Here is a 22883-nt window from a genome sequence, read left to right as displayed (position 1 = left end):
ATCAGAGCGCTTCCTCTCAGTTTGTGGAGGCATTGGTGACTCTCCTTCAAAAAAAAAAAGAAAAAAAAAGAAAACACTTTCCAATTATCGTCATTGATCCAGCTGTGTCACTGCGCAAAAACAATGGAGACAGAGGAAAGTTTATGGGCCATTGACACTATGGCAACCACAAAACTACACCCAAATGACATTTCTGTGCAAGACAATATCTACTCAGGACTAGAGAGAGAGAGAGAGAACTCCTGTTTCCATGGCAACTACTCAAATATCAATATGAGAAGATGTGAACATGAACTGATCTGCTGTGTTGCAAATTGACATCATCAATCAGAAATCATTCGAATTCTTAACATCACGTAAGTCAGAAACCTTTAAGCCGATGTGGATCCCTTATTTTTTTTCAAATATTTCACATCGATTCTTAAATGTGTGACATTCTCTGCTGCCTTAGTCAACTGATCTGAGACCAGAGGAACCAGCCTGTATCACTGTACTCTAATAGCAATTACCAATATGATTCCTCTTAATGGGAACGAAGTGAAGCCCAAACCATGCAAGACCCCCACAACTAAAGTGCATTAAAGACATTTGAGCGTAAACAGGGAGAATTTCAAAGGAGACTCAGATTAAAGTTGTCATTATAAACACAATGTGTCCTACTGTAAACACTGATGAACCGTTTGGAGTTTAAACAAGGTTTATAACTAACTTCTCCTGGCCTCTAGTGGTGAAAGTGAAGAATTGCAGCATTGCCATAATACTGTTACCACTTCGCTCTGTGAAAATGCACACAGAACTACAGATATTTGATCGTATCATGGTGTGATTTGTATTTTAGGTTGTAACATGGGGTTCTACACTCTCTGTGGCTTAAATGTGGCCCAGGAGAGAACTGTCAGGCTTTAACTGTCAGGAAACTCAAGGAGGTGTTTGGCGAATCATAAGCGATTATTGTGCTAACAAAAGCCAGACACTGGTAAAAACATAAATTATCACTGGAGCCATTTTATTTCAACTTATTCAGTTACGTCATCCGACTCACAAGGGTTTCCGTATATCTTCATGACCATTATGAACAGTATAAAACCTTCTGGACATGCACATTTTTCCGTGTGAGCATACGTTTTACATTATGTGATTAATACTCTATTTACAATTTAATAAAACAGATACCCATATTACAAATGTTACATGCAGTATAGGTTTATCGACAAAATCAAAAAGCGCATTTTTACAACCAATCACTGAGAAGATGACGTCATCCATCATTGGCCAGCAATGTCCCACATCCAAAACAATGCTCACATAGACTGACCTGTTCTTTATATACACTTCAGGGGCCGAATGACTCTCAACAAACAATTCAAGTTAAGTCCAACTATTGCAACTGTGCTCTCGTTCTTTAAGGGGGGCCCATTATGGGCAATTACAGCTCTATGCTTTTATTCTGGGGTCATTTTAAATGATGCACATGATATATATATAATATATATATACATATATATATACATACATACATATACATACACACCTTTTACTGGCCCTTCACACAGCTCCTCAGTCCATCTTCAAACTGATAACTTTAAGGCCCCCCCCCCTTCCTAAAAAGCCCACTTTCTTCTGATTGGCCAACTTACAGAATCCTGATGAGGGGCATCACCCAGTGTTTGTGAGCACTTTTCAAACAAAGTTTTTTTTATTTTTATTTTGCAGGACACTTAACAACCTCCAAAAACTCGTGTAGCCTCCTCCAAGTGTGCAAAAGACCTCCATACAAAAAAAGGTTGTTAAAAAAAAAAATCAGACAAAACAGCAGCAATTAAAAGACAAACCGGTGAGTCTTAAGGTTTTGGATGTGGAGTACCTTTTTCACCTGAGATTAGATTTCTTTGCAGAAGATGAGTGAGACCAAGTGGCACTTGAAAAGGTTTAAAGCACTGATTAATGCTGATGTGAGAGTAATAGTGTCACCGAAGGAGACATACATTTGTACGACATACACAGAGACATACAGTATATGTGAGACTGAGTATTTGTTCACTTTCTTGATACTGGTGCCAATTCAGTTTCTGTATAAAACACCAACTACTACTTCAACACTTCACTGTCTTCTGATAGTACTGAGGTTACAGGTGCAGCTCTACAGGTCTCCCAACATGAACGCTGAAGATTGTTTAAGTCAGCCACAAAGTGCAGTGTAAGGCAGATATTAAAAGGAAAAACAGTGCTTCATTTAGTGAAAGAATCAGACATTTCATCCAATTCAGTTAAGCCTGTCGCAAAAGCAACATTGAAACCTCACACTTACATTGGCCTCACAGAGAGCGCAGCAGCAGTCTAATCAGCATTAATGTCTGACACACATGCATCCCTCTCCTGATCGTAGCAAGACTGACAAAGATTTGATTTCCAATTCTAAATGCTGTTCTTTCTTGAAGTAAAGCTTTTATATTTTTAAAAGTATTACAGGCTATTAAAAATCTATCAGCTGATTAGGTGTTACACTAAGATAAAAGGCTATTTAAGGATTTTGTGAACCTCAAACAAGGTCCCGAATCCCTCTAGGATGACTAATGGGGTGCATTGATGAAATGGAGTGGGCAACTTGCTGCACAGCTCAGTTTGGCACCACAAACCACTGGTGCAAAATAAAATGGAGGGACCAAAGCAACTGGTAGCCCTCTTTATTAACTGACCATTTTTCTTCCAAACTCATTCACACTAAAGGGAACGTACTCTTCTGTAGACACTCTAGTCAATACCAAGAAGATGTTACGAAACTGAATAATTTTGTAACAATTTCTCCCACTATTTAAAAAGAAAGAAAGAAAGAAAACAGCACACATGGTTTTAAACAGCAAAACTCAACTGGTACCCAAAAAAAGAGGAGACTAACCAGCAAAAACAATGTGCAAGTCTGCATGGAAGCCTCTGCGAGTTTCAACAGAGGAGGAAAAAGGCAAGTTGTTGCATTTCCTGATTGAAGTTCTATCTGAGTGTCAGCAATTACGTCAGTAAAGCGAGATCTCAGATAGACGGAACAGGCATGATCATGTCATGTAACAGTGCAAGCATGAAATAAACAGATAAACGTCCTACTGACCCTCGTAACTCACTCAAAACAGAACCAGCCTAGATTCTTCAGTGTAATAATAGGACTCAGGCACCCACCCATCAGTCACTCTGCATGGATACTGGACGTTTACACTTCATCTGTACCACAATCAATAGAACATCATGTAACTGTTAGTAAGCAACGAGTGATCTACTGTTAACAATAAGTTGTTGTTTTTTAGTTTTTGTGCAAGGCAAGGGTGAACTTTCCCACCTCACAAACTGCTGCTCCCCGCCTCCCTGTATGGCTTACTCTGACCTATAGACTGTTGGAAGACCACACATGGAATTTCCTCAAAGATTCATTGATTATCTCAGCGTGCAGGGAAGCTGCTGGTAACGATGCTTCTCTAGCTTAACATCCCCCTCATTTTTCGTCTTCAATAAGCTAAATATACTTTCATTTTCCATCCTGTGTACATTTCAAGGTCAAGGGTTAGAGGAGGACATGTCACCGTCAGTGCTCCTCTTACAACAACGGCTTCACGTTGATTTTGTCAAAGAAAGAAAGAAGAGGAATTCCCATCCTATGACATTAAAGCTTCCTTAAATCCAACAGAAACCAGGCAATTAGCCATAGGGAAACTGGATGTTAACCAGTGACTCTATGAAACCTGCTGCAGCTCTCTGGTGGAGATTCAATCATCTAATTTCAGGCGAGGACGTCTGACTGTTTCATGGCTGGGATCTGATGAGTCAATTGATTGGCTACTTCTGCAGCTGTTTCTTTGACAGAAACATTCCAAGAATCTGATTGGTTCATCTGAGTCTCTCAGCATGGAACAGACTCTACAGTAAAGTCCATCTGTCCTGGACCTATGACAGCAAGCTTCTCCTACATCAGGTGTGTGTGCACGTGTCAGCACCAGGGTTCACGTTGGGCTCTGCCTCTGGCCAGACTGTCTGCTCGCTGCCAGGCGCTCTTCATCAGGGCCAGGGCCTCACTACAACGCTTCTGCACTGATGGATCAGACATTTCTTTGTGGGGAAGGTCGACCTGCGTACAGGGGTGAAACACAGGAGGAATGAATCAGCTACTGGCTACAGTCAGTGGCTGATATACAGTAAATCCTGTAGTTATAAAGTGATAACATTTTATTCTTCAACCTCTGGTGACATCAGTGTCTCCTCCTACCTGGAAAATAGCTTTCCATGTGTGGTCCAACACCTCCAGCAGTCGATCTCTCTCTTCACACCCACTGAAGTACAAGACCCATGAAGGGAGGAACTGGGCACGATCTGCTGCAAACTCCTACACACAATAACCGAGTGATGGTGGGGAAAGGCTCAGCGGAGGCTCCACTTAAAATTAGCATTAAATATCATCTACTTGTCCACAGCAAAAGCGCTTTTCGTAAAATGTCATGAAATCATATCAAATTCATTGCACTTCTATATCATTAAAACTGTGTAGGGAGTGTGTTACACGCACATAAAAAAGTCTACTTCTACTACAAACTTGTAAATACTCACAATGACGCAGTATTCCCTGTTAGCTTTCAAGCTGACAGCGGTGACATCACAGATGTCAGCACTGCCCAATGAACGGAAGAAACTGGTCTGACAGTCCTGATGGCAGGTGAGCAGCTTCCTGTCAGTCACGACCAGGCAACATGGGATACATGGGGTGGGGGCCACACCCTGGGGGATGACCTGGAGGTGAGGTGGTTACGGTTTAATCTCTTAGAAAAAAAAAAAAATCAATTAATGATTAAATGGTAAAATGGCATGCCTTCTTCCCAGGAGAAAACATCTCAATACAGTTGAAAATAGTAAAATTTAGATTTCTAAAAAAAAGATGTCCAGAATGACAGCCTGTAAATTCAATACTTATGGGTTTGGAGGAGATATCTTAGTCCTCTTCTACTTCAAGGACTGAGTCTTATGTGCGAATATTTGCACATTATGCCAAACCCCATATTGCCTCCCTGTGTCTATTAAGATTTTGTACATGCATTATTGAAAATGAATAAGAAATATTAAGCGAAACTATCTGTGAGTATGTTCGATTCATTGCTCACCCCTTTAGAGACTGACTGGCAGAGCAGCTGCATCCAGTCGGCCATCTCTTGTTCATTGCTGGCACTGAGCTCCAGTGGAGGGCGCTCTGTCAGGATGACTTGAAAGGCATGTGGACGCTCTGTGCTGTTAGAGCGACGGCAGCCTCCACAATACTCCCCACTGACATGAGATACAAGGACACAAAGACAGTGATATTAGATCACTACTGCATTCTGCCAGGATTCAGCTGATAAACTTTACTGTGTTTTTGAACACTGAGGGTGCCACAGGTTAACCATCTGACCCCCCGTTGAACCTTACCCCATAGTGACTGACTGCAGAGGTGTCACATCAGTTCTTTCTGCATAGAGGTACAGAATCCCATTGCTGCAAAGAAGCAGGACAAGCAGAGGAGTTGAACCAAAGGTGTCTTTAAAAAATAATGCAAATTTTCTTAAACAGCCCAAAAATAAATACTGCATTTGTTGATTTTAAAACAGGGCTGCTTTTAATTATACACTATACACTGGCATTGTCCAGCAGATGCTTTGTTGACTGCCATCTAGCTATCAGCAAATGAGGCTTTGTCTGTTCATGCTAAAGACAGTCAAGTTAAAAGTTCTTTAATACATTTGTAAGATTTGATATTTGACTATCTGCGTATCTGGCAGTAAAAAGCCATTAGTAAATATCACTTCCAATATGTTTGGCATATTATTTTTGGAGAAATTCTTCAAATCAATAAATATTACAATGGGAAGGGAAATCATTTAGATTTTGTGGGGTAAATTAAAATAGAAATGTTTTGATGTCAAATGAATGGAACCCTGAAAATATATAGTTAAAGGAACATATCACAAGCATAGAGGGAGTGACACAAATGGCAAACTCCGCCCCTACCTGAGGACGAGGTAGCAGCTTTTCCACAGTTCTTTGCCCAGGTAGCTGGTTCCAGCCCGGTACTGCACTAACCCCTCCTTTGTGCTGGAGGGCAACTTAGAGCTTGGTGGCCCACCCTGGGGTGACAAAGCCATGTCCATAGGATCCTCCCAGTGGACCAGTGAATACAATTGGATAGAAACTTCAGAAACCTTGACACACACAGGAAGTACTGGTTTAATACACTGGTTTGACAGCAGCTCAATCAAAGGTCAGGACAATGAAATAGGGAAGCTAGACAGAATCCTCAAAGCTGTGTTCTCACTGCAGCTTGCCTACAGACCACTGATTGGTCAGAGAGAATCCTAACAACGTTACCCGAAGCTGGACCACTCTAGTGCAACATTACAGTGCACCAGATATATTTCAAGCGGCCAACGGTTCAATATGATGTGATCTAGAGCAATGCAATACTTAGAGGCACATCATGTGAAGGTTAACATGGCTTTACCTCACAGTGAGACTCTTGGGAGACAAACTTAGTAAGAGCAAGTTTTTCCATGGTGGCATCAGTCAGGATGGAGGGATATGGAGGCTCACAGCAACCCTTCACCATGGCTGACTTGAGAACGGACAGGAACCAGCTGAAAGCAAATAAGGAGGAACTGATAAAGTCAGGACAGAGAATAAAGTGCAATTTTAGAAGTTCTGAAATATCAAGAGAAATGGTCTCGAAATGGACTGTTTTGGTCATTTTTATTGGTTGCTAGGGTTAAACAGAGTAAAGGAAAGATGTATGTGCTTTGCTTCTAATAGTGCCACTGGCAGAGATACAAGCACACCCTCACCAGGTCAAAGAGGCATCAGCTGTGTCCAACAGGAATTTTCTTCGTCTGTTGGTGCAAACTAATGTCACTGTCTGTTGGTCAAGGCCCACCTACCGGGAAAAAGGTATTACAAAGTAATTCTAGAAACAAAATTTTATCTACATCATCCATAAAATTGATTAACTATAATTGGATCACAAAGGATTAACATTAAAATTCCTTTAGGTTAGAGGTATTAGATTGAAATGAAACTGAAGAATAAAATAACAGCAAGGAACGGCGAACCCCTGCAGTGCTTACTGATAGATAGTCCAGCTCATTGTAGGAAACAGCATCTTCTACTGTATAAGGCTTCTCTGCTGCACCTGTGAACAAAAGTAATCTGTACTGGATTATCATAGTTTCCAAGCCTATGTAGCAAATCCTGTGAGTGACCGATGAAGGATGGAAACAAAGGTACGGATATTATGACAAATTTGGCTAAGTGGTGATTTCATGTTCGCAGAAATTTATTGTACAGTGGGATCCAGTGGGATTTATTCGCTAAATCCTAATCAAATTGAGCAATCAATGCTATTTTTTCCCCCTCCAGAGCAAAAAATTTTTAAAAAGTGACATGTGCAACCAGTATAAGCCTGTTCCAAACCTTCCAACATCATTAACTGGATGCATGCTGAGTTGTGTATTCAACCACTGACCTTTCCTGAGCAGGTAGATGTAACAGTCAGTCAGCAGCAGGTAAAGGGGCTGCAGGTCCCCTTCCATATGGCCTGTACTCATCCTCACCATCTGAAAGCACAACTGTGTGAGCGTGTAACCTTCTTTCATTTAACTTCCCTATTCACGAGTGAGGGTTTCTATAGGACAGAGAACAGAGTGTTGTATCATGGCAAAATGCGTTTTAGTGTGCTGGAAGGAGCATAGCATGGTAAAGGACTTTATAGACTCATGATTGAAAAGACTGTCTAACTAAAATCTGAGAGTGGCTGCTATGTTGTAATTCCATGTAGACTGAGTTTTTTTTATAAAAAAGAATGCTAATGGAAAATTGTAACAAAGCTGCATTTTCCTATTGTAACTTAACACATAACAACCAAATATTGTAGTGGTTTGGGGTTTGTAACAAGCAATCCTCGAGATACAACCTCCCGAGGAACAACCATCTCCAAAGCACTTCCTCAAAGTAGAGTGTGAGCCAAACATGCTTCCTCCTAGCCTCAAAACCATCCAAGAGAGGACTAACCTAAAATGATTTTCACCACAGGTCGCTTAAAGTTTCATACTGCACAACAGAACTTTACCTTGTTCTGTGCTTGATCATCAGATTATACATTTCACAGATAGATGAGCCATAAAACAAATATTTCTGAATGTACAGTTACATTTCCTCTGAAATATCTGAAACAAATGATCAGATTTTTTACCCTGAAGAGCTGCTCCTCATTCTCTCTGAATACATGGATCATGAGAAGAAGCAAGTGATTGTTGTCCACCCTAAAATACAAATGGTGAAACACATTAGATCCAATATAAGGAGATAAATAAATAAAAGACAAATTTTGTAGTAACTCCTTACTTGAACTCAGCAGGATGAGAAATATCTGAGGGAATAAGCTTCTCCTCTTGCAGTTCTGCCTCTTTAGAAGGTACTTCGTTCTTGTCATTGTTTGCGTCTTCCTCCCCCTTCTTCATGTCGGCTTCCTGTCCTGCTGGTGCTTTTGCCTCTCCTTCATCTTCATGGCCACCTGAAAGAGCCGGCGACTGGCCATGCTCTGTAGAGTCATGGTGGCCACTACCTGTTGGAGCAAGATCTGGACTGATAGGGGTAAAGCAGCACATGTCTTCAGCCGCAGGAGAGGCCTGCAGGAGGCTGGGGCTTGTGGCCACAGAGGAATCAGAGATTTCTCCTGGAGATGGGTCAGGTGGCTCACCGCCTGAATCCTTTCGAAAGGGCTGCTGTGCGGGAGGCTCAGGACCATGGTCACAGACTCCAGCATCTTTCTCTTCCTCTTCCATGGAGTGATCCCAACCCTCCTCCTTATCCAAAGTCCCATTGAGCCTGTCCATGACATCACGGAGGGGTTGGCCAACACTATTCATGGAGGTGTCCGTCATCTCAGGAAGCCGTAAGAGGCCCTCTAACCCATCCTCATCTCCTTCTTCCACAGACTTGGTTGCTGCTCTGCTTCTCCTCAATTCTCCGTCGCTATTAAGCTGAATTACAGTGCAGTTTAGTGAATCTATATCCTCTGAGTTATAGAGGCTACTGTCCATTTCCATGTGCTCTGATGATAAAGAGTTATGGATGCTACTGCTGGAATCTGTGGAGCCCTTCCCACGTCGCTTTTTGGCTGGTTTCCTCCGTCTTGCCATCCTGGGAAAACAGAGTGATGAGCCGTGGTTTTTGTATGAACAACATGTGACCCAGCAGTTAAATCTGTCCCTGCCATACCTTATTACTTCTAAATCATTGTTGGTCTCGGTATCATCTCCAGTGGTGGCAGCACTGTTGTGGCTGGGCACATGAACTGGCGTGACGTTAGCTGAGGTGTTGGTGTCCGAGTCCTCATTGAAGGGGTTGTGTCTGGATGTGGGGCTGTGTGGAGAAAGGTGAGCTCCTACCTTCACCTTGACAGTACCGGTAGACATGACCACTGCATCGCTGATGACCGTCTGGGGGTCAGAGCCGTTGGATCGTGGGCAGCTGGCCTGATCAGTCAGATCACCCTCTACCATGAAATGTGAGACCAAATTACCACGAAATCACAAGGCAAACCCATTTTCTTTAGTCATAGAAATACAGTTAAATTGTGTAACTGTCTCAGAGGTGAGTTGAGTGACAAAAGGTAAACTTAAAATTGTATTAAAGTCATTGTGAAGGTAAAGATTAGCATGATTTTTGGATCTCATTGTAGCTAGGCTGAATCATAGTTGTACAGTATGTACATCCTCCACATCCTTGAACAGGAATCGAGATGATTATCGACTGGTAACAGATACTTCCTTACATTCTGAAGGATTCTTGCCTGTTTCCTTCACGTATTGAAAGCTAGCCATTGAGACAATTTCACAAAAACTTTGTGTATTTCTTCATCAGCATGGCACGCGAATAAATGTTAGGGGCTGTATTGTTCTTTGTAGTTCATCAGCAGGGTCAGAGAGGCGCAAAATGCAATACAGAGGACATTAAGTAGGTACACAGGCAGCAGCTTTCTGTGCAGTGACACAGGCCTGGATCCAGCACCACATCTGTAGTTAAGAGCATTGACTTTTGTTATGTGGGTACACTGTTTTCTATTTTTAAGTTTCAAAATTAGTGCATTGGCAAAATTATGACCTAAGTCACTAAACACTTACATCCAGCTGTTTGAGATGAACTACAGAGCATTATATTTGTGACTACAAATAACCTTAGTGTATCAGTCCTGATGAAAGCATATACAAACTATTCTGTCCTCTTCATTTGCTTTTACCAACTATAATAACTAACAACTATTACATTCAGTCAGTCAGAAGGAACATTTACTTTTAGACCGTGAAATTAATCAGATAAATAGTTGATGCTGTGCTGAAGGGAAACAAAGGAAAAGGAACATCTGCACACACTACAGTTTCACTGAATCTAGGCCAGTGCCACAAATCACACATGAAGAAGAAGAAGAGTAGGACACCGGATGGATACAATGCGTTGCACTGGAGACAGACTGGACAAGGTGAGTATCAGCAGCTGCATCAGTATTTCTCCTGCTGCGATAAACAATATTGCCGTGTGAGTCTTCGGGTCATTTCCTCATGAGTAACACATGCAGACAACAACAGATAACAGGTCCATGTGCCCACCAGAAGCCCAGAGTGACCCAAACTTACCAGTCCAATTATTGTACTTTATTATACCTTTTATTACATCATTGCTAACGGAATAATACATTTATCAAATCAAAAAAATACTCCTGCAACATGTGGTAGTGTCAAGCTCTAAGGGTGGGGCAAAGGAAGGCTTGCAGTAAGATAAGCCCTTTTCTTTGCAAGTACCATAGAAACTTCACTGGCAGGAGCAATGAGGTGATGTTAGTGTCATCAGTAAAATGTTTCACTATATTATTTGCTCTTTTTTGTGCAACTATTGCTTGTCTTGCTGAAATTTGTCGCATCTCAAGTGGCTAACCAATTATAAACAGCAGACAAAAAAGGAAGTTTTGACCCAGATACTCAAGAAGCCAGAACATGTTCACCGTTGCCCATAGAGGTTATTTCATAGGCCTTCTAAAATTGAAGGGCAGTTGGTCATTTTTTCTCTCTTCCCTTTCTGTGTCTGTTGTTGGTGTGAATGTAGGGTAAAGTATACCTAACCAAGTCTAGAGTCATATGATGAAACCCACATGACTTCTATCTGAATCCCTTTCCCCTTAAAAATATAAGGCTGGCTCTGATTGTGTCTAGTTTAATATACTATCAGCAGAATCTTTGAGAAATTAGCTTATTTTGCATGTTAACATCTCAATTTACTGTCTAAAGCACCCAGCATGCAATAAGCACAAACTGTTGGATAACCATGCCAAATAGGGAGGGAAGGAAGGAGGGACAGATACAAGGGCAGGGAAGGGAGTGGTTGACCAATTTCCCACCTTCCCAGTCTGCACTTGGCAATGACTGCAACACGGGGAAGATGTCACCGAAATCATAATCTAAAAAAAGGAGGGATAACATTCAACATTAGAGAGAGATGGAATGGAGAAAGTGGAGAGGAGGTAGACATAATGGCACTGAAACAAAACAATAACATGACATATGGTATATGGAACAGAATCAATGAAAAAAATGGACCAGTGAGAACTAAAAATGGGGAAGTGACTGATGGGGAAAACATTCACGGATCGCTGCAATGAAAACACTCTGTACCCCTCAGCATTTGCAGGCAGTGATCCATTTGATAAAGGGCACATTGGTATCTGTGAGTCCCAAGTGCCTGTTAGAATCAATCCTGCCTCTGTTTCAACATGCCATCAGGTTTACATCAACATAGCATATCGGTGTGCAATCCAGCAGGGCCAGATTATATTAGAAACCCCCAAAATAGATGCAATTTCCTGTTTACCACTCAGTTATTAAGTTACTTCTTAACTACTGCCCAGATTTGAGCCATTTCAAAACACAGACACAGATAGAAGTGATATATTTCATACTTGATGGTCATAAAGCTGTCGGTCATAAAATACATATTAAAATCATGATGATTAAAATAAGAACCTGAGTAACTAACCTTCACTTGAGGGGGCAATAGCACTGTCATCCCACTCCAGGTTGGTGGAGGTAAGGGAGGTGAAGGAGTGCAGTGACAAACTGTCTGAACTGGGCAGCCTTTCCTCAAAGTCCAGCAGGTTCTGTGGTTTGTAGTATTCTGGCATGTAGGGAGCCACGTCCAGATAGGGTGCATCCTAAATCAGCAGGAACAGCAGGGATGTTAGGAGTACTAGCTAATGAGGTACCAAACCTTTGTATTGATACTGGGAATGAAATATATGCAGACCAGCTCCAGATCAAAGCGAATGAACTCCAGGCCTGACACCAGTGTGAGAAAGAGTGTGAGGTGGTCGTGACTGCAGACCAAAGCATTCCTAGAATTAAGAAGTATAAGTAATAACATCAGTTGGCTTCATGTGAGTGACCTCCAATTTACATGAACAGCACTCAGTTGCGACACGATCAATGTGTCCTTCATCCAATCTGTGTGAGAGAGGAGCAGTGATTAATGTGATATTCCTGAATGACTTACTTGAAATAATACTTCTGTAGCAATCCTTGATTCTCTTGGAAGAGGCGCAGGTAGCTCTCCAGTGAGCTCTCACTCAACGCCAGGTACAGCCATGCCCGACCTACGGAGAACAGTAGTATAAGGCTGGGTGATTGTAAATGTAATCCAGTGGTGTTGGATGAAGGATGTCTGGGCTTGAAGCCTCCACATGAACAAAAAAACAAAAACAAAAACAGTGACAATACCATATCTAAGCTGACCAGAGTGCATATCTACACACACACACACACACACACACACACACACACACACACACACACACACACACACACACACACACACACACACACACACTTCATTTCATGACTTAAGAACGGATATTATTTTCAGTACCAACAGCCACTCTGGACGGTTTAACTGCATTTTTGTCACGGCCCTGTTTTGTGAAATACTCGCAGGAAATCTGAGCAATAAGTACGAGCATATGGCCAAACACCAACTGCCACTTCTTCCTCTCTTCCACGCGTTGAACTGCATTTTATCTCATTATGTTCCAAACTGGTTCCGGAGGATAGATAGACCATTTCACTCAAAAGGAAACTATGGAACTTTACATCAAAGCTTTGTAATAAGCTGGTAGAAGATGAGTGATAGACATTAATCAATTACAGGATTAAGCAGGCATAATTCTGTTACACTGGTAAAACAACATCAATATTACCTCACTATTATCAGGTTACTACCTCATTAATGCAAACATATTACCATAGGCATCACACTAATATAACCATTTTACCTTTAGCAGGTTACTATTATTATCCTTTTGGTTCACTACTATCTTTAAATATGATTTCCCATTATTATTCTTGAATTTCTGCTGCTATTTAACATATCAAAGAATTTCAGTTGAATATTACCTAGAAATGTCTATTGCTGATGCAAGCTTTCACCTTACTTGGGTAATTACACAGTATTTATTACTTGTTATTACTCATCTAATACCTGCCAATTACCCCAATATTACAATGTTATTATCAAGCTGTTATGTAAAGTGCTACTGAAAAAAAACAAAGAGACCATTATGAAGAGTCGTAAACACAGGAGCTATGTCTCTGCATATATAGCTCATTGAATTATGAATGGTACTTCCAGAGACGTGTACACATGCATGCCTGACTGAAGGGGAGAGAGAACCATAGCTCACTTCGACCAAGGTTGGTTGCTATGTGTTGAAGCTCGTCTATCTGGCGAACAGCCTCTCTCCTGGTGAAGTGAAGAACCAGCACCCAGTAGCCTGAGGAGATGTCTTGCAACCTACGATGCAAAACAAAAATATCTTCATGCATGAAGTATAAAAAGAGACAGTACCAGAACAATCTTTGTATGGTTCAACAGTAATATTCAGTGCAGAACCCACAACTGTAGGTCAACTATTTGTTGCTTGAGTAACAAACTGTCAAAAGGGCCCAAAAACGAGACTTACATCAGGTTACAAGTTACATCACATTCATTTTTGAAGTATGCACTTTTCCCCTTTAGTAGATTCATAACATTTCAATGTGCATTTACACATTTCTCAAATTCAACTTCCAGTGAGCCTCTCACCCATAAAGCAGGGCATGGTCAAGGTGTTCACAGAGCCGCTGGAGGACACGGTCATGATTTCGGATGGCTGGCGTCTCATCTTCACAGGCTGCAAAGTAACTCTGCAACTGTAGAGGGAAAGACGACATATTTAAATACATAATTCATTTTGAGGTTACAAAAATGTATTTTAATTTTAAGGACAGATCCTACATATATTCATTTTTATATCTACTTTGTTAAAGACTGTACTGATCATGGTGGGTGGCTTAGGTATGCTGTAAGGGTGAGTTTTTAGAAGCTATGCTGCATATACCTGGAACCAGCTGGAGTTTATGACTTTGCTTATAATTTTCTATTTGCCATCTATTCTATTTGCCACCCACAACATGAGGTCCTATCAGCATGCAAACCCAGCTTTTATTAAAACTGCTTAATGTTAACAAGCCATGCATGCATGAAGTGGAGTTCATTAGAAGCTGTAATGAGTTTCGAACCTGATTATAAAGACTGACTATATTAATTAAACTTTTGAAATTGAAATATGTCATCATTTAATTAAGTTGGATCCTGACTTGCACACTGGACTGGAATTTGAACAATGAGTACGACTGTTAATGTCCCAGCCCTTTTATACAAAATCCCTCAAGTTTGGTTAAATGCGGCAGAAAGAACAATGAACCTACAGAACAACGTATGAGTCAAAGCAACCGAGGAATTTAGTGCAAAACAGTGGAATGTTTTTGATGACCAGAATGACGGCAAAAAAGTGAAAGCATGTAAAGCTGGTTTGCCAGTTGCAGACTAGTTAAACAAATACTTAAAACTGGATGAAGGGTATTGCATGAATTAATTTTTTAAGTTTTATTTCAATTTTTTCATTTCTTTGTGTTTTGATCTCCTAAACCCGTACTGAAAGCAGCACAAATCATGTGTTTTTAAATCTCTGGGGTAATTTCTAATGTAATTAAAAACAAATGCTTGCAATTTAACTCTATAGGTTCTTGTTTCATTTCAAATCCAATTATGTACTGACATTCACAGCCAACTATACTTTTAAGGGTAACTTTTACTTTTCTTCTATATCATCACGGTCTAAGTACCTTATAGGATGGGAATCCCTCGCTTTATTGCTACATTTGTAGCAATAAAGCGACAAAAAGCAACATTTTTGCATACATAAAGAGGGAAAACCAGGATTTCACCGACTACAACCTCTGTAGGCAATAAAATTATCAACCTTTTCACTGTGTTAACAAAAACTGAAAAATATACACTTGTGAAAGCGAAAGTGACGGCACAAGTGTAGTACAGGATTGCATTACAGAGTGCATTCCCCAAAGTCGAGGCTAGTGAATGATCAAAGCACAATATCAGATGTGCTTTGTGTTTCTTTGGGGTTCCTACTGAAAAACAACAGAAATGTAGGTTGGACAATGTTTGAGGATCCTAAAGAGGGATCTTTCATGTCCTGTGACTGGCTCCACATGACTAAGCAATGTTTGCAGGGGGTAAACACTGTACACCTTTATGGAAGCATACCTTTACACAGACTTTCACACTGCTGTCAGAACATTAAAAGCAAAAAAAAAAGGACTTAATATCTTTTAGATATATGATTTCAGGAAGTAAGATGAGTGAGGGAAAGGGCGTTCTAATAATCTGATTCGGTATGAAGGACTGATGAAAAGCCAACGGAAGTTTGGTTGTCAGAAGATTGTTCCATAAGATAGGCAAATTTTTTTTTTTAATATAAATTAGTCGGAAATCAGTAGCAAATATGTAACCCTTGTGTTTCAAATATGCAGCCGCCTTGGTGTTGTGTTTACAACACATGCCGCAGTGAGCAACGCTGGGGCTTGGTGCCATTATTGTGCTCCATGCTCCAACTACTTCCTGACAGCTGGTGGCCGATAAACATGCCAATGAATTAAGAATGATCAGTTTAAAACTCATTTCATTGAATAAAGGGCAAGGCCCCGGTAAGACAGCAAGCTGATGGGGTTCCACCGACTTGTAAGTTGCCCTCCTTCGGCAGACAATAGATAATCTCACATAATACTTCAAGTTAGTGAAAATATGCGTGTCGATGTTTGCGTGTGCTGATCAAACGATCGGCTCTCACCTTCTTAACTGACAGGGAGATGTTTTCCAATATGCGGTCCTTTACTTTGATTTGATCCATCCCTTGTTTGTTGGCTCGTAGCAGACAGTCAGCTGACTCCAGAAGCCCTTGTGTTGCTAAAGCACCGCCTTAGCTAGCTACAGCTTTGGCTACACACACCCAACTCAAGTACTACTGATAAACTACAGACATATTGAACCTGATTTGACAAGCGGTATAAACCTCTGTCAGCAGACACGGCTTGCTAATACTGTCCGCTTCGCCTCGAATTAGCTTCTTGTCTTTCTGAAGAAGACGGGGGGGTACAGCTAGCAAGTTTAAGAGTCATACCATTGACAACTTTCAGCTGCTATTTTGTGAACCATACTTACGGTTTAACCCCACTTGTGGCTATTATTAACTAACAAGCGTATTCGGTGACCGCATTTACCTACATGGCTTGTCGGTCACACACGGCTAGCTTTACTTTTTGCGCTACTAACCGCTCTGACTGAATTCAACTTCAGCGTCGGTGGATTACGTCATCGCTAACCTCCAAATTAACATTCTCGGTGCGTGAAGCAGCACCAGACTTCGCCAAATATGTGGTGATAAAACTACAACTGCTGGTTTTCAGTGGTTAAAACATCTCAAGCGTCAAACAACTTTCTGCCACAAACCTCATCCACCATGCAAATTTAATGAAGGGGTTCCATATGTTTCCGCATAATTTGATAGCATATGATTATACTGTATATACCGCCACTAAGCAAAATAATACGTTTTAATATGAGTCGATTCAAAATCCTGCAGGTTATAATACATATTAACACTATAAATATACACATATGTACGGAAGCCGACAAAGGTCACACTTGCAATATTTTTCCATGCTGTTTTCTCCTTATAATCGGATATTGTGTTATCACAAAATAAATAGATTAACCTGTGATTGTGGAATGTTTTATTATCAGATATCAAAGAGAAATTCATTTATAACAGGATTATCTCGAGATAATGGCCATTACTCTGAGTCGTTCATGAAAATAGTGGTCCCCAGATGAGTTAATCTCATCATTACAAATTAGTCCATTGTAATAACAAGCTCATTTTACACTGCAACAACACAATGTCCCTTTCTAATGAGATAAAAGCATCTAAATTTGCAGCATGGGCTTTTTCAGAACCCATGCAAATGTTCTCATGAAGGCTTGGGCAGTATTTCCCAACAGCAATGAAAACAGCCCGATTAGTAGAGTTATTTATGTGATGTCAGAAAGGACAGGCACTTCTTAGTGGAATGTCAATATTTTATTGTTTCAAAGGAATTCAACCTTTTCGAAAACTTATCAAAAAACAAATGAACGTTTGACATTTTCAGTGCATGTAGCTACCACAATTTCTTTAATTGTGAAATAGGGGTCAAAATTTACTGGATGGATGCATGTGGTGTTGTGAGACAACTGCTCAACTTCACTGGATGATTTCATCAGATGCAAAGCAACTTTATACAAACAGTGACTGAATTCAGAGCATTCACAGGCCTCTGAGCGATTTAGGAAAAAGAAACCAAGCACCTGTGTTACGATCAGCACATCTTTAGGTCTCAAGACCCATTTACTTGTGTGCTGTAATACCCGAACAGAAACTGTATTTTTACTGGAGGACAGCAGTCCAAGTCCCTGTGTGAAGACTCAAGACATTCAATTTCAACTTGTTTTCAAAGTTCAACTTTGTAATCTTGTTCTGCCTCCCCTGTTCGTTTTCTCTGCTTTAGTCGGCCTTCTCCTTCTCTTTCATGTGCAGGAAGACAATGCTGAAGACAAAGAGTCCTGTCATCATGGAGAAGACGCTGGCGTAGTACGGGAAGGCTGAGGGGATGAAGCGCTCATACTGAGTGTGTTGGAGGGGACGCACCGACACCTGTGGTACACAAACACAATAGTGGAGTGAGGATCTAAACTGCTTTGTAAACCGGAGTGCCACTGACAGGGAACATGTGCATCAGGAGTTTCATTACAGTTTATGAGATTAACTGAGCTTGTGCTGGTTTCACCAGACAGGGGGGAAGGCATCCTTTTCACTTAGTTCCATTCAATTAAGCACCTGAATATTAAATCAGTCGGTTGCTAAATTTTTCATTACATTTTCACCTTCAGATATATTTTATCTCGCTATGCCCACCTGGAGTGAACTGTCTTGTCAACTGACCTGAGTGGAGGAGTAGAGGTGTGTGTATCCCAGCCGGTTGTAGTCCACCTTGAACTGGAAGACTCCGTACACATCAGGCAGCTTGAACTGGACACTGTATTTACCACCTTAAAGAGAGACAACACAGCCTTGGAGTAGCAAAGGTTGAGAGCAAAAAGACGGACAAGACTGAAATCACAATGCCTGAACCGTTTTATCCATTATCAGTTCCTTATTGAGAGCGATTATTTTTAATGCAGAGGCACAGATGGTCTTGTAGCATATTATAGTCATAACTTATTTTACATATTTATCTTTGTTCATATTCTGTTTTATCTGCACTTTTATTCCTTTGTAGAGGAACTGAATTTCAGTCATTAACCACGGCCTCCAAATAATTCCTGTGTGTGAGAATTCTGTAGGTGCTGTCAAATTGACTACATTCATTTAAACTGTACAAAACCGTCATGGCCACTAAATTTAGGGGCGTGATGATCCAAGGGGTCAATGCTGTCCTGTCCTGTAGGATTTGTGTCATTTTCCCATTAGGGATTAATTAAGTCCTACTTTAAGTTATGAACATTAACTGAAGTGAATTTACAATGTTGCTGGCACCGGAGCATACCATTTTTCTTGAGGTAGGTCCTGACGAATGGATCAATCCTCACAAATTCCAGCTGAATATCATCCCCGTCGAAAGGAACCCACTGGCCCTCCGAGAGCATCTCGATGACAATGCTGTACTCCTGCACCGAGGAACATTTTAGATGAACCAAACATGTTCAGCATGATTGTTTGTCACTTACTGACGTTAAACTCACCACGAGATCAGTGATGGTGTATGCTGCAGGGGGAGTGTTCTCTCCCACTGGATGATGGGTAACAGCTCCCACCCTGAGGACTCCAGCCTCCTTAAACACCCAGCGAGATAAAGCCTCAGCCAGCTCCATGTTCCCCGTCTGCTCGTGCCTACGATAGCATGACAACCCTTTTAACCACAGTGGAACAAGCACAGCAAGACTGACTGGGCTCAGGTGGGTTAACAATACATTTGAGGATTGGAGTCCAATTACACAGCATTTTCCACCTGGTTTGGTTGAGCACAATGATTTTATGAAAATGAACAAATTTGCAAAAGGAGTATTCAACTAGAACACCCAGATGTATAAACGACACAAATTTTTCAATGTAATTCCTTGATAAAGTACAGTTATTTTCTTTCTACGCTGTGTTTTCATATGAACAAAGTGGCATTTTTTACTGCAACACTGGGGGATTTCAGACACTGAAGAGTGAAGACTTGCAGACACCTGCATTGAACATGGTTGAGTGGTAGCAGACCACTTGTTAGCCTGTCCAAAATAAACAGACTGTTTTGATTCTGTGATTGGAAGCTGTACTTGGATCTGAGAGACAAAAAAAAAAAAGGGGAGGGGGGCAATATCATGGAGTAACAAGTCCTACCTCTGGGAGCCAGGTGTGGCTTTCTGTACAGCTGAGTTGAAGAAGGCATCACTGAAGAAGTCCAGAGAGCCGCTGAAGACCACACGGGCATTGTTCCTGGCCTGCAGACCGGCAATCAGCAGGGTGTTCTTTCCAACAGCATGTGGGTACTAGGCCAATGATAAAAAAAAATATTTCTACTGCAAAAAAATCCAATTCGGTAGATAAAAAACCCTGACGTTTTTTTGATTTGTGCATTTTAAGTCAAGACATTCTGTTCAGTTTTATTACCTGAGAGATGGGTCTGTCAGGGAAAAAGGAGTAGGAAGTAGAGGAGCCAGTGAGGATGTCCAGGACAAGGGGGTTGTCTGGGTCAGCCACCATGCTGGGAGATGGATAAACGGCTGTTAGTCAAATGTTGTGTTGACTTGTGTTACATTATGGTCACACAATAAAAAGGTGTGACATTAAATGGTTTCTCTTCCCACATACATTTCTCCTCAAGTACAGTAAATCATGAGGGAAAATTTTAAAAAAAAAATGTAATTCAGCTTTTTTTTCTATTTATTGTTTGATAATTCTACATGGGAGAATGTGCAGTGACAACACACTGCATCTTAGATTGGAAAAGGGCCCCAATATATGTAGAGACTGAGACAACTAATTTGCTGCAAGAGATTTACTTAAACAGTGGAATATTAGAAAGTTATAACTGCCAGAAATGTCAGCTCTCTTCCAGATTCAGTCCTGCATGGTGAACTTACCCGACACCCTTGAATAAAACAGGTTTATTGGTTGGTTTGCCGACAATAGTGGGAGCTTTCATCAGGTTCTCCGGGTCAGCGACAATCAGGGTATGCTGCAGACAAACAGGAGCGCTCGTCAATAACAAAGAGGGGAGCCAATGCTAACGTTTGCCTGATGGTGAAGCTGCATCTACCTCGCCAGGATCAGACACGTCATAGTTGTGATGGTCAATGACAGCAGTCTTCTCCTCATCAAACTCGATGCCACACTCACTGCCCAGCTCCCTCAGAGGGTCGCCTGTATAAGAGTGACACAGCGTTATACAGAACAAGTTTTTGGTGTTTTATAGAATATCAAAGCAAGAGCTGTTGGAAATCAACCCACCGATATCTGAACTGGCGGCAACCAAGACGTTGCCTCCACCATCAATGAAGGATGTAATCGTCTCCACATTTATGTTTCCTCCAAAGTCTGCAAATCAAAGCAAATGTTTTCATAAGGCAAATGCAAACTCTGTGTGTGTGTGTGTGTGTATGTATACATTTACCCTCAACTGATGGTGAAAAGATGATTAAATGGTCGTACAAAAACTGGCCATATTTGATCAGAGAGAGGGAGGGATCATCTGCTGTCTTGAATGTGAGGTCAAAGCCACGATCTGTAAAGGAATAATATGTTATCAGCAGCACGCCATCACTGACACGTGTGTCACGCATGTTGGCAGAAATACGACGAAAAAGGGAGCATGAAGTCAGACAACTTCTTACCATTACACCCTTGCTATGATAGCATTAAATGTTTGCTTGCAATGACATCATTATTTCATTTAACATGATGTTTTCTTCATTATAGGCCACTTTCATATAGATATAAGAAAGAAACTTTTGATCTGATCAAAAACCTGGGAAAACAGTGTCTCAGTCTGAATCAGGACTGGGCGGTACATTGGTGTACTATTACTATTGTGATATTGAACTCGATATCAGCCAAGATTTTGGATATCGTTGAATTGCAATACTGCACAAGTGCTGTCTTTTTTCTGTTTTTTTGTTGTTTTTAGTAAGGCATGTTTACAGTAAAACAGTAGTGTTTTCCGACCTTTCCAGACTGTTCTAGCGGTTCTCTTTTTTGCCTTTACCCACTTCGCCGTTATATCCACATTACTGATGATTATTTCTCAAACATTTCACTGTGTGAGTGTTTTGTAAAAGAACCCCTAGTTATCGCAACATCAGTGCCACAATATCGGTATAGTTATTGATCTGTAATATAGCAATTTAGATTTTGTCCACAACACCCAGCCCTAGTCTGAATCAACTGCCTTTGAGTCAATCCTGACTATGCATATAACTACTGACGAGCATATTAGCTAATTTACTGTAATGCAGAACTCTTTTTTCATTGGGGTAAAAATTAACTATTTCAGATGACATAAAAAAAAAACAATTTACCAAACCAATGATTGGGAAGATCTACTCTTGCATCAAATGAATAGGGCATATTAAATTGATTCAAATCTTATCTATAACAAATATACTACATAGTTAATAATATTACGACCAAGCTATATGTATGTCAGGTATGCCGAAATTAAAAGTGTCCCAGAATCGATGCGATACTCGATACATTTTAACCGAGCATTATGGGAGGCTTCTGTATTTCGGTCAAAACATTCAGTGGTCAAAGACTAGAAGAAATTTAGGTTTAACCCAGAGACAAATCGAAGCTAGGCTAACGTTAGCAGTCTTCCTGTGCAGCATAGCCCCACGGCTAATAATATAGTGTCCCGAAGGTTCTAGACTCCCTACAAGAAAAGCGATCATTCTCAACAACGTGGAATAACGTTGTGTTAAAATAATTTAAAAGACAAATGTCATGCTAACCTGCAAGACTGCGGAAGAAGATTGAATGGGTGTCTCTGATGTTCAGGTTGTCCAGCAGAACCAACGTCTTACCGTCGGCCTGAGCACTATGCAACATGGAGGCTAACGCAAGGAATAAAAGGATATTGCTATCCCACAATCTGAACCTCCTCTGGGTAACCATTCCGATCCGTTTACTGGACGATGATATAGAACCGGACCGGAGCATCTGCATGACTCCTGTCAACGCCGCCATTTTGCTGCAGAAGTAGACGTCAGCGTTACCTTTCCACTTAACTTTGACCCCTAGATTCAGCCAATCAGAGAGAGGAACGCGTCGCCTTGGTTGCCATTCCACCAATGGGGTGAAAGTAGTACTT

The 22883-nt window shown here is 41.0% G+C and overlaps 2 protein-coding genes across 4 annotated transcripts; both read right to left on the bottom strand.

Annotated features, from left to right (window-relative positions):
• Nucleotides 1-995: 995 nt before the first annotated feature.
• On the bottom strand, nucleotides 996-16999 carry plekhm2 (pleckstrin homology and RUN domain containing M2). 3 transcript variants are annotated; one of them, XM_086214340.1, is made up of 20 exons: nucleotides 16283-16997; nucleotides 14179-14285; nucleotides 13778-13887; nucleotides 12595-12694; nucleotides 12349-12436; nucleotides 12082-12256; nucleotides 11447-11506; nucleotides 9274-9550; nucleotides 8398-9195; nucleotides 8246-8315; nucleotides 7520-7610; nucleotides 7122-7186; nucleotides 6843-6931; nucleotides 6506-6638; nucleotides 6016-6206; nucleotides 5437-5502; nucleotides 5136-5295; nucleotides 4588-4767; nucleotides 4250-4366; nucleotides 996-4111 (listed from the first exon to the last, which is right to left on the bottom strand). In XM_086214340.1, the coding sequence occupies exons 1-20, from the start codon at nucleotides 16340-16342 to the stop codon at nucleotides 3974-3976; spliced, it is 3075 nt and encodes a 1024-aa protein (XP_086070466.1). In that variant the 5' UTR covers nucleotides 16343-16997; the 3' UTR covers nucleotides 996-3973. The 3 variants fall into 3 exon arrangements, 2 of the variants coding, with proteins under 2 accessions (XP_086070466.1, XP_086070467.1); XM_086214341.1 differs by lacking the exon at nucleotides 11447-11506 and having other exon boundaries at nucleotides 16283-16996; XR_015117919.1 differs by lacking the exon at nucleotides 996-4111 and having other exon boundaries at nucleotides 4251-4366; nucleotides 4588-4796; nucleotides 16283-16999.
• A 262-nt stretch (nucleotides 17000-17261) lies between these two features.
• On the bottom strand, nucleotides 17262-22796 carry ddost (dolichyl-diphosphooligosaccharide--protein glycosyltransferase subunit (non-catalytic)). The gene is made up of 11 exons (XM_086212760.1): nucleotides 22525-22796; nucleotides 21189-21299; nucleotides 21026-21112; nucleotides 20835-20938; nucleotides 20659-20753; nucleotides 20186-20279; nucleotides 19916-20064; nucleotides 19273-19420; nucleotides 19077-19197; nucleotides 18473-18579; nucleotides 17262-18184 (listed from the first exon to the last, which is right to left on the bottom strand). The coding sequence occupies exons 1-11, from the start codon at nucleotides 22757-22759 to the stop codon at nucleotides 18035-18037; spliced, it is 1401 nt and encodes a 466-aa protein (XP_086068886.1). The 5' UTR covers nucleotides 22760-22796; the 3' UTR covers nucleotides 17262-18034.
• Nucleotides 22797-22883: the final 87 nt, after the last annotated feature.

The sequence above is a fragment of the Aulostomus chinensis genome, chromosome 9 (assembly GCF_037954235.1).
Source record: "Aulostomus chinensis isolate RoL2024-O1b breed Wild chromosome 9, RoL_Achi_v1.0, whole genome shotgun sequence".
In the NCBI taxonomy this organism is placed as follows: Eukaryota; Metazoa; Chordata; class Actinopteri; order Syngnathiformes; family Aulostomidae; genus Aulostomus; species Aulostomus chinensis.
This window is presented reverse-complemented; position numbering and strand designations above follow the sequence as displayed.